This window comes from Pieris napi, chromosome 2, assembly GCF_905475465.1.
Source record: "Pieris napi chromosome 2, ilPieNapi1.2, whole genome shotgun sequence".
Taxonomy (NCBI): domain Eukaryota; kingdom Metazoa; phylum Arthropoda; class Insecta; order Lepidoptera; family Pieridae; genus Pieris; species Pieris napi.
Window position 1 is genome coordinate 6944648 of NC_062235.1, and position 12667 is coordinate 6957314.

Here is a 12667-nt window from a genome sequence, read left to right on the forward strand (position 1 = left end):
TTTAACTGGTTTCCCTATAGGTATCCTTTGTTAACTTCATTACAATGGAACTTGTTTTAATTAAGGTAATAAAATTTTGTACATAGATAAAGGGACATAATATAAGCTTTTTGTAGGAAATTTTCTACATTTTTGACCGTACTTATTCTAGAGGTGACTTTTGTTCTACGAATCTTAAAACTTAATCCATAATTATTAGTCTACAGCTTCATAAACTCTTATACAAGTTCCGTCCCATCCGTCGGCGGTCGTAATCTGAAAAATAAATACATTATTTTAAAAATAGAATTAATTAAAATTTGTTTTGGAAGCATTCCTAAACTGAAAACTGTTTTGAAACTGGCTGGAGATATTACAAGGGTGTGTGCGCAGACAGTTAAATATCTATAAAATAAAAAATAAAATTTTGGGGTGGAGACCCCTAATCACTTAGACGTTTGAAAGATAGATAGTAGCCGATTCTCAGACTTACTGAATATGCATTAAACATTTCATAAGAGTCGAGCCGTTTCGGAGGAGTATGGGAACGAACATAGTGACACGAGAAATTTATATACATATATAGAGATTGGACAGATGTTTACGACACGCGGGAGGAAAACTGAAATACAAAACGACAGCACGTTTCGTTTGATTGTGATTGGTCAGAAGGATCTCCAGTCACAAGCGCGTGGACATGCCACATGAAACGTCACATTACCTCCAAATATCCAATCACAATCTAACCACAGTACCATTCTTTGTTTTACATTCTCGCCTCCAGTTTTGTAAGTTTGTAGTTACCCCTAAATAAATAAAGCAAGCTCTCGAATGTTACTTGTGTATTTCATATATTATAAATATAAGAGTAGTTGAGTTAGTTTAGTTTAATCAATTAAATTTAACTTACTACAGTTAGGGTACTGTCAGTGAATTCTCTTATATGTTTCGATTTCTTTCCACTTGGATCCTTCTGGATTTGTATTAATTTGTTCCCTTCTATTGACATCTCTGATTTGACCTGAAATGTGTAATTTTTACTGTTACTCTTGTGATTTTATCGATCAAGAATCACTTTAAATGCTAATACGCAGTTATGTTTATCTCCAAGTCCTTAGATTTAGTTCAAGTGATAATATAATTTCGACTTGGGGTCCTTCAAGAAAAAGGGGTACCAATTCTTAAAAGGCTGGCAACGCACTCGCGAGCTCTCTGGCATTGAGTGTCCATGGGTGATATCATTTAACGTCAGGTCAAATAGCCACCTGCCTGTTTGCCCCCTGTTCTATATAATAATAATTCTTGTGGTTTAGAAGGTTCGTGATGTGACTTACCTATTTAAGTTGAAAAATAAAACTTTAAATCGAATCGTATATTAGTACCTGATTGTCCATTTAATTTGACAAAACTTTACTAAATAGTGACGCGTACAACAAAAAATATCTCCTATCTTAAATTTTTTACTATCAATTATTGTTAATGCAATTTATACAATATTTATACAAAACATTCTCAGAATCGTCAATACAAATTGTTATATTATTATTAGGATTGACACCTGAGTACGACGCATGGCGATGGCTGGCTATGCGTCATACTCGTGAACGGGTGCTACTTGTGGTGACTGGTCGTACTTGAATTCGTGTATGCGGTGATATTAGTTATTTCGACTATATGTTTGCGTGTTGTTCCCACGAGAATGTAAGTGCGTGCTCCTATTTCACCATGCCTCCTGCTGATAGAGGACAAGTCTTTGTTTTTAATTTATGTTATTATTATTAATTACTTAAGATGTCATGTGGAACATGGTGTAATGGTTGCAGCTCCTTACAAACGTTGTGTAAAAAAAAACATGGCGATTAGAAAGAGTGGCGGAGAGTTTATTGCCAGTTCTTCTCTTCCGTTCTACGCCCTTGATTTGAGAACTGGCACTAAATGTAAAGTTAGAAGCTTTTTATATACATTTCTTTTTTTTGACGATCATAAGTGCACATTGTGTTACATATATGATTAAATGATTTTTGAATTTTGTACAATATGTACTTCACTGCTGTATAGAACGAAATTAAGAAAACGTTTAATTAAGTGTGTTTTTTAATCTCCCAGAACCGAAGACCCAGGGCATGCAACTGTACCACACGGAATAGTAAAGTACTTATTTACTTTCCTATCACTATTAAAATAAGATTATTTCATGTTCATTTTACATACAAAATAAACTCTTAAATACCGGCATAATATCACTAGCCTTCTTCGCCTATTCAGTTACTTCAGTTACCTTAACACCATCAGGTCTGTCTCCTTCATACTCTTCGTTCAATCTGAAGGTAGTCGTGACTTTTCTTATCGAAGTTGTGTGTGTCAGAGTGTAGGAACCATCTTCATTCTTCGTTAGTTCAGTAACTGGTGATACAGACATCACCAGCTTCCTGGATAATAGGCCGATGCCTGGAAATGCAAGTTTACCATTAATATAGAGAAAAAGAGATTTTTAGGTACTTATACGGTTCTATTAAATAATTTATATTTATAATAATTTAAATAGTTAATGATCCACTGGCTCCTCTGATCATTAGTTAATTTTTATAGAGAAGTCGTTTCCACATAATGAGTCAAATTTAGCGCCTCAAATTTTCATTTTATCTTATTATTTATATCATACATAAAAAGTCCATATTTTTATGATTAAAATATTTAGTTTTAATTTGAAACGGGAAAATAATTCAAATAATTGCATTTATTTTTGCTTATAAAGATTTTATTATTAATTCTTCACTTTATTAGTTGAATTAACCTCTCGTGATAAACATCGACTTTTCTGATACAAGATTTACACCAGATTTTTGATTACTGAATACATAGACGGTCGATATTATAATTATTAGATGGTATTTACAGTTAAATATTATAATTACCATACGGTTTAGCATAGGTTAAATTTTAAAACAATGTAAGAAACTATGCAACGCATAGTAAGCAATAATATGCATTTATTATTTCCAAAAGTTGTAATTGGTGTCGACAGATTAATGTAATTCGTTGAAAAAAGATTTGACTTATTGACCGACTTTTATTTAAATATGTACGTGTAAATTTAATATGTTAATACACTACCTACGTCATTTTCACTTAAATGTGTGTATATTTTAATAGGGGTAAACATAGTGAATACTAAACTTTTTAAAGTTTTATTAAATTAAGTATAGTAAACCTAAATCTAAAAAGATTTGAACGCAGATGGTATAAAAACCTCATGGTACTCTGCCGGGTCTCACTCGCTTAAAGGCCGATTTACATTATCTTAGTGTTTAGGAGAGTGCTTTAGGATAGTACTTTAGTTGAAACATGTAAACGCTACTTGCTTTAGTAAACGCTACGCTAAAGAACTTGCCTTTCAAGTTGTACTAAAGCACTCTCCTAAACACTAAGATAATGTAAATCGGCCCTTACGTTATGTCTTGGTTGACACCACAAAAATGTGCTTTTCATCTTATACTTATTACGTTATAAGGAAATCATAATTTAATTACCTTACAAATATTAGTTATAGATCTCTTTCATTTTAACCGCATGACTATAATGATAACATTTTGTTTTTATAAGTTCAAATATATTAGTTTGTATGATTCTATGAGCGACCGGCTCATTAAAATCTGTTAAATATTATTTATCCTAGATCATTAATCTTCTAAAACTAATCAATCAACAATCAATCAAATAAATCTATTGAATTGTTGACTGTACTTAAGTTATATCTGAGATAATCCATAATACATATTAGATGTACCTATCTACTAACTTACGTTGAGACATAATATTTTTGTGAGTATTATTGAAGTATGAATTCGTAGAAATAACATTGTAATTAATGGTTCACTCCAGCTGGCATGTACCAAAGTAGCTCTTTACAAGCTATTTTCTGTGTTCTAGCCATTTTAGAGCTGGAAGTAGACTTACTTCTCCTTAGATATCAGGGTTTCAAGTTCTCATTCAGGAAGATCTCGGTGCCATTTTAGAAAAACGAACCGACGCCATTCAATTACACTTATTGTGAGCCAGTTATATACATACATATACTTTATTTCCGGAAAATTTTCTTCTTAAAAAGCACAATCGCAACATAATATATCTACCATCAATGGTACGACAAATGATAAGACAGTGATAGTGATATCATAATGATACAATTGTATTGGTACAAAGTTGTTGAAAACGACTACGGTGACATTGTGACCACCATTATCATACTATTGTAATATCAGACTCTGATAATAGCCATTTCAGTTAACTACTAAACCACAAGTCGTGTTTTTTTACTTTGCATCGAGTTTTCATTTTAAAACCAGTTTTAAATTTTTGTTTATATTGTCTGTAAAAAAATTAATATACACAAACATGAGTAATACGTATAAAAAGCATGGTTGTTTTTCTAAAAAAAATTATCCATCATGTTAAAAATGGCTGACTAATTTTATTAAAACATTGATTGACAGGTGCCGCGAGCTCGACCAATTTTCGACATTTTATTTTTAATACCGACGCTATTTCCTTATTGATAAACGGCTACTTCTAGCTCCTGTTTTGATCGATGTTCTTATAAACTACGCTTTAACCATATTATGTCGAGTTGAGAGAATACTAAAAGTATGATTTATGTTTAAAAACTATACAAGAAACGTAGACTTAATTCAAAAAAGAGTGCTTGCGAAACCAGACAAATTGTGGAATGAAGAAACATTTTTTAATCGACAACAGAGCTGGTGCGGCTTGTGAAGCGGCTGAACAAGCTAAAGCATGTAAATACAGGGGTCTAGGCTCCGAATATGATTGTGTCCCATTCGGTGTCGAGACCCTTGGTCCTAGTTCTATAAGGCTTTTTAAAGAAATAGCAAAAAGGTTAGTCGACGTCACAGGAGACCGAAGAGCTGGCAGCTACCTCGGACAAAGATTTAGTCCAGCTATTCAAAGGGGGAACTACCAGTATCTTCGGAATCCTGTCCAAATGGACTCCTTTAATAATATATTTTAGTTATTATATTTTAAGTTTCTGTTATTAATTATTTGATTTAAACTTATATTTTATAATCTAAACTCAATAAATTTTACACGTCTCGTGATTCAACATGATATTTATTGTCTGATTATTGTGAATTAATGTATAAACGTCTGTAAATAAGGTGGTTTTAGTTGAACATAGTGGAATAAGCATCAATATGTGTTAGCATAGCATAGCACTTTATAGCATGTTGTCGGCCTTGTTGTAAAAAATGTGAATATTTTCCATTTTATTGAACATATTACTCGATAGGTATAATTGTCCATTATGCATGACCTCTATAGTAACCGGTTTATTGTTTTACGTAATTGCGTATTAATTATACAAGACAACAGCACATTAAATGGCATATATGATTTATTTGTCTATTATAAAACGTAAATTAAGCGTGAAAGCGTAGCCATTTTCAGTTCCTTCGGCTATATCGGTTCGACTTTTCGGAGATTTTATTAAGCAATTATGAATTGCATTTTTGTTCCGATAAATATATTGCTTACAGTTTGAGTAGAAATTTCAAAATATCTTTGTAATTCTAAATTGAAGTTTTTAATATGAAAATAATTTTAACTCGTGCTAGAATACTTTAAATTACCACTAAGCTAATTCACTCAATCAAATTGTATAGGTATTAAATAATGAATGGATTTTGTTTAGTAAAAGAATAATTCATGGACACTAATAATTATTAAACAATAGTGGCATTTAATATAGTGTTAATAAAAGAATTTAATATAATATATTTTATTTACTTTAAGTATCTTGACATTTTTTAGTGTTCATTAAATTAAATTAATTTACGCCTCATAAATCGGATCTGTTCGCACACTGTCTGCACGTGAACAGATTTTATATGTCTGCTAATAAACTCCTTAAAAATACAACCAAAAGGGACTAAAAGTACAAAATATTATGTTTATTTGAAATGGGCCTATTATAGTGAGGTTTTTATATTGAAAATTCCCAAAGATCATATGAACCTGATTTTTTGAAGTCGCTTATATCTACGGTAGACGTATGTTATAAAATCAAAATGTACATAAACTTAACTGTTAATTATTTTGTTTTTTTTTTAACTTTAAATTACGTGTTTTATTTATCACAGCAACCCTTCCGGACCACTTTACTATTATACCAGTCACAAAGACTATGTAGTATGTATCATATTAATATCAAATTAAAAAAATCTCATAGTTATAAAACTAGAAATATCAATGTTATATACGTAGATTTTCCTTAAATCAGCCATATGTTTTGTCTGTTAATAGGGTTTTTTATTTACAATTTGCCTTAAATATTGTAAAATAGAACTATCAGCCTGGTTGTATATAAAATCCACGATGAACGTGCAATCTTTAGACTTTCTTACTAGATAAGTTCCAGGAGCAATCAATAAAACTGTAACACTAATATTACAAACGTAGATAATAAATGAAGTTAAAGCAAAATAGGGTCATATGAACATGATAACAATCTTACCACTGCGCTATCTAAACGCTTCGTTTAGTATGTGCCAAGCATCGAACGATTCCACACCTTCACCGAAGAGGTTATAATAAATAACACTTACCAATAAACTTCAAATAGTCCTCGAAGTTATCTGATGATTTTAATTTATATTTTTTGCCTATAAACGGTTCCATTTCTTCAAGTACACACGTCCGTGACTGAACGCGTTCAATTTTATTATAAATTTATTAGTAGGTATTAACGCATTCACAACTAAACTATATATTTTAGAATTGTCTATTAACATCGAAATTAACACATATATATTGAAAATATTTATTGAATATTTAACTTATACGACTTACAGGCATGCAATATGTTTACTTTTAAGAGAGACTGTCAGCGCAAGTTTGTCGAAAAAACGTAAAGTAATTGAGAAAAAAATACATCTTTGTCAAGCCTTATTCAGTACTTGACAATGCAGCTTCAATGAAAGATTTTTGCTAGGTAATGAAATTGAAACAGCGAGCATTTAATGACGTTTAAAATATTTTTTATTGACGACTAGCGTAATAGCCATCGAACTTCGCGTGTCTAACAATGCATTGTGTTTTGTAATTAGAACTCGCTAGTGAAAAAAGGAAGGTAAGGACACCGTCTTAGAATAGTTGACCGGGGTTGTGAATCGCCATTCATTGGAGAGCTACATACCAGCAGACTGTAGTATACACCCCATAATATATCCGTGTGGTATAAGTATGTATACGTATATACATAGGGGGGGGTATGTCAATAAATTACCTATTGTAATCTGACTTGGCTTGAGATACGAATTACATTTTTAAGAAGTTAATAGTATCATTATTATTTGTTAGTAAAATTTACTCTTATAACTAAATCTTATAAATGACTTTGTACCCCAATAAAAAATCTTCACATATAAACGTATAAGTTCTTAATAATTCTATTGTTGAAAGCATTTAATCATGCTACGAGTACATACGTAACGTATGTACGTATAATACAAATTATTAAAAAGAAAATTAAAACAATGTTAAAAAGTTTGGCCCCTGTGGCAGTGTACCTTTAACGCTGGCAGCATTTCCTCGCTGTATTGTGGCGGCTCAAGAGTCTCTACTCCAAAGGGAACAAAATCGAAGTTGGTGGAAAGACTCTTATATTTAAGTTGTTTATTTTTTTCTGCCTGCTCTGCGGCTATTAAGAACTAATAATTAGGTGGGTTAACACAAATAAAAACATTTTAATCCAGGATAAATGGTAAACGAATAAATACCATAAATATGGACCTATGTCTGGACTCTGACTCTTACCCTACGTGTTGTGTAACACAACTTACTTATATATACACAAACAACTTAAACGATTTACAATTACTTAAACTTATAAACTGTCGCATCATTTCCTCTGGTTTAGAGCATGGTAACCGGGTTGATTAACCGATAAAAATGGTAATTGATAAATTAATATAATATTTTATCTTAAATATGAAGTTAAAATGTTAGTTTAAAATGCCGTTCATGTTTATCAGGCGTTAAATTTAAGTATCGAGCTGCGCCGTGGACACAAAATTGCGAATTCTTATTAGACGTGATATTATTGAGATTTTTTTTTACAAATCGGGAAATAAAAGGTTTTCAGAGATGGACGAGAAGCAAGAAGCAAAAGACTGTCGATAGTGGTAACTTAAGTCATATGAAAATTTTTAGATAAAATTGTATTCTAAAATGAGATTTAAGGATGATAAAACAAAAACTTGGCGATTAAAAAGAGTGGCGGAGAGTTTATTGCCAGTTCTTCTCTTCCGTTCTACGCCGTTGATTTGAGAACTGGCAGTAAATGTATAATTAGAAGCATTTAATGTTTATTTCTTTTTTTGACGTTCATAAGTGTACGTCCATTGTGTTACCTACATGAATAAATGATTTTTGATTTGATTAGATCGCCGAATCAAAACTCTGCCTTATTTCAAAATCTCATATTAGTCGAGGTCTATGCCCAAAATCGTTCGAGGATCATTTTAAATTTGTAAATAGGTTGCTTGAAAGTAAATATTGCTTTGTTACCAACGCATCCTGAATTTTGGACATGTAACAACCAGAGGTCCAGGGAGTTTAGAAAATGATATAGTGGCAGAGTGGAGGGCAACAGACCTTGAGGCCAGACTCGCTGGACCTATCAAGTAAAAGCCCTTACAGGTCTTACCATCTGATACCATATAAAAAGAAAACAGATTTTTCATCCTTTGACAGTTTTTACAACAAACTCCAAAGCGAAATTAGAGAATTATCACTGAAGATAATCAAAGCTATCGTTAAACGTAAATTAATCAATAAAGATTTTTGTAAATTTGACAAATATTTAAATGATCCTAATCCTTGGGATTGATTTGCTCCAGTTCCAACAATTTGTATGACTAAAAACTTAGGGATTAAAAAGAGCGGCAGAGAGTTTCTTGCCAGTTCTTCTTGCCCTCTCTAAAAGCGACTCTCTAACAGCGAAAAGCATGCTATGTTTTTCGCTGTTTTTATCAATATTTCGTTGAGTCTATTCTTGATGTCTCTGACAATTCCTAACCTGAAATATATATGCTTATGTAGGTCTCTAAGGTTCAAACACGTCATTCAGATTGCACTTGGTGCACCAACGAACTTTCTCTGTGCGCATTTAACACTCCCTGGCACGGTGAAGGTAGACATGAGGAAACCGGCATTTGGACGCCAAAAGTCGACGGTGTGTCTCACCGAAGGTTGATCACCTTCTTGCCTATTTGAAAGAAACAAATGATTACGAAACAGATACAGAAATCTGAGGCCTGATAAAAGGTTGTAGCGCATTGAGTTATATTTCTTTCTAAAATATTTACATTTATATACCGAAATTATAGGTGCAACTCGTTGATAATTACTTTTGTGAGAAGTATATTTATCTTCTGTACGTTTGTTTGTAATTGAACCTAAACGGCTAGGCGAACTTAGGTTTACAATCAGATTTTAAACGTGTGTACAACGGTCCGCTTGTGGATTTATAATATTCTGTCAAATAAATATCATAGAGATATGGTATCAGCGGTAAACATGAAGCGATAGATACGTCATTAAAATCAGTGACCGCTTTGGACAATGCAACTGAATAAAAATTATTTTGATATTGCGATTTAAAAATAATAACATAAAATAAACAAATACAGGGAGATTTATATTTTAATCATTAAAAAAAATTACATAGTATTGCGCAACGAAAAAAATGAGTACCTTGAACATTGTACTTAATTATCATTATATTTATCTAAAGTACAAATAAGGTTATCAGATATTTAGGAATTCTTTTTAAACACAGTAACAATTAACACACAATTTTAAGATTTTTAAGATACTCATATTTAATGTATGAATAGACATGTTATGTCTGTTGCTTAGTGAGACTTGGTGAGATGTTGCTATGCCACACACGCCCATTTTAAGGGGAAGAAGTACAAGCAAACGATAGATGAATCAGGCGCTATAGTTCTCAAGGTGTTTTGCTAATGGTAACATGTTTTCTTTTACGAAATTGATACAAATATATAAAAAAACTAAACAATTGCCTTTACTAGAATGTTTCCAGTTTTACGCGAAAATATTTGTCTGTTACTATTGCGAACCATTAACAGAGGTCGCTAGCGAGAGATGCCTGAAAAAAACATAGTTATGCTGGCCAAAGAGCCCGAGTTATCAAGGCCCGATTTAGCCAGATTCCAGAAAAAATAAACTATTCTGCTTCCTGAGATGTGATTTTCTCTGTTCGTAGATTCATAAATGTATATATAAAGTATTCATTATGAATACACGTTTCTTTTATACAACAGACTCTATTCCTACACTTAAATTAATATTCTTCTTTAACTTCTACTCGTAATCGTACGTTTATTGATGTCAAATTATTTTACAAAGTTCCATATTTAAATTGGAGTAATTAAGTCTAATAAGCTTTTCACCGGACCATAATACGTATAGCGCCTTTGAATTAATAATAGCAAAATTTATTTTTTTCGGTAACATTAGTATTCCATATTCTTTATCTATTGCGATTATAAATATTGAATACAATCAATAATTTCGAAATATTATCAATACGAAATTTATGTTCGTTTCTTCAAAACTTAGCTAGATACATAGGTTTCACTAACATAAATCAGTCTGCACCGGTTTTTTCTTGTATCTGATCACTCTGGTCGGTGAGAGAGAAGTGATACGGAAGTCGACACTTAAATGATCACTTATTACGTACTCACAAGTTTTTTTTAAAGTAATTTACATCATTGTTTACATCTAAACAAAATATGTATTTATGAAAACAAAGGACTGTAGATGTCGGCGGTTGCTACGTTTATCGGATTAGGCGGTCCGAGTTTCTCTCGTTCTTACGAAAACATAATTTAACAGAAAGTGACAAATACGTACTTTAATACAGATTTAGTATGAATGAGGTCAGTTAGCCGGCATATTGTGTAAACATGGATTTTAAATCACTAGCGCAATATTTAATCAAAATCGTTGATTACATCGCAATACAGAGGCCGAACAATAAAAATTACGATAGTTTTATTACATATAGTTCAATACGATATTACACGCATTATATTCACACGGGGGATTCTGATTAGTTCCAAATATATCGTCCATATAAAAGTTTATCGATTTTACATATTTTCCATTTCCATTTAATGCGTAAGAACCGAAACGTGTTTTGATAGTGCGAAAACAGCGATCAGCTGCGTGTGTATCGGTGGAAAACCTTTCGGCTGATGCTGTACACTTACAGATCATTCGAACAGTGCGAATATTGCATGTTTTTATCGTGTATCATTTAATTTCATTAACGAAATGCATACATGATACAAAACAATATAGAGTGCATAATAAAAAAAAACAGAAATGTAGGATATATAATTTTCCCGATCTATTCGATGGCATTGCCATAGACCAGTGCAGATAGCCTTCAAAATAAATAAAAAGTGAAAAAAATTACAGTAGGATGAAACCCATTAGAAAGGCAGGGGAATATGATCAAAATGAAAGGAAAAATAAATTACGGTCGATCTGAGGTCGGGAAGGGGTAGGGGGGGGAGTTTTAAGGGTAAAAAACGGTTTATCTCGATTTCCGGCAAAACTACAAGTCCTATCGAAGAAAGTTAAATGGCAAAGTTGGAGGTAATAAAAAGATCTAAAACTTTTGTATTTACACATTTTTCACATAACCTCAAAATTTATGTGAAAAATTCAAAAAACCAAGTTTTTGGTTTTTTATTTTTATCTTTAACAAAAATATTTTTTTTTTAACGAAATTTGGTGAAAACTTACCTCACTTATCTCAAATACACTGTAATTTATTTGATTAAAAATATTTATTTGTTCGCCTTATTTTGAATTAATATCGAAAAAACACCCTAATTTTCAATCGAAAATTCTGACGTCAAAATTTCAGCTTTTTTCAAAAAGTTGGTGTGCTTTCAGTTCGTTGAAATCTCTACTTTCCTATGGTAAAAAAATATATATATATTACCATAGTAAATCTTCTCAGAAAACGCAAAAAATCGTATGCAGTAACGCCCAGACCTGTCATCCCCTTCCTTACTTCTCTAGTTTTATTTAGTTTTCTTCGATAGGACTTTTAGTTTTGCCGGAAATCGAGGTAAACCGTTTTTTACCCTTAAAACTCCCCCCCCTACCCCTTCCCGACCTCAGATCGACCGTAATTTATTTTTCCTTTCATTTCGATCATATTCCCCTGCTTTTCTAATGGGTTTCATCCTACTGTAATTTTTTTTGGTTTCAAAAATTATCGGCACTGGTCTATCACTCGCGCAACCGTCTTCTGATGAATCGTCATCAGAACTGTCGTGTGCTCAATCGTTCTCTTCATCTTTTCGATTTCGTCACATCGATCCTCTTCAGCATGATGCGAATGAACACGTTAATTATAAAAATTAGACTTCCAAAAATAAAGCAGCTCTAATAAAGTGTCATCGACAAAATTCCATACCGCCAATATTTTCGCTGTTTTCGTTATATGTTAGTGACTGATTTTTGATTTCCCTCGACTCATTTGAAACATTCTTTCCTCCCATTCCCAGTCAGTGGGAGATAATTTCGAAGGTTTTTGAAGGTGAAATTGCTTATTGACGTG

The 12667-nt window shown here is 32.1% G+C and overlaps 1 protein-coding gene across 1 annotated transcript; it reads right to left on the reverse strand.

Annotated features, from left to right (window-relative positions):
- Positions 1 to 6756, reverse strand: LOC125062722 (fatty acid-binding protein, muscle-like). The gene is made up of 4 exons (XM_047668813.1): positions 6603 to 6756; positions 2258 to 2427; positions 890 to 1000; positions 1 to 255 (listed from the first exon to the last, which is right to left on the reverse strand). Exons 1-4 carry the CDS (start codon positions 6673 to 6675, stop codon positions 196 to 198), a joined length of 414 nt encoding a protein of 137 aa, XP_047524769.1. The 5' UTR covers positions 6676 to 6756; the 3' UTR covers positions 1 to 195.
- Positions 6757 to 12667: the final 5911 nt, after the last annotated feature.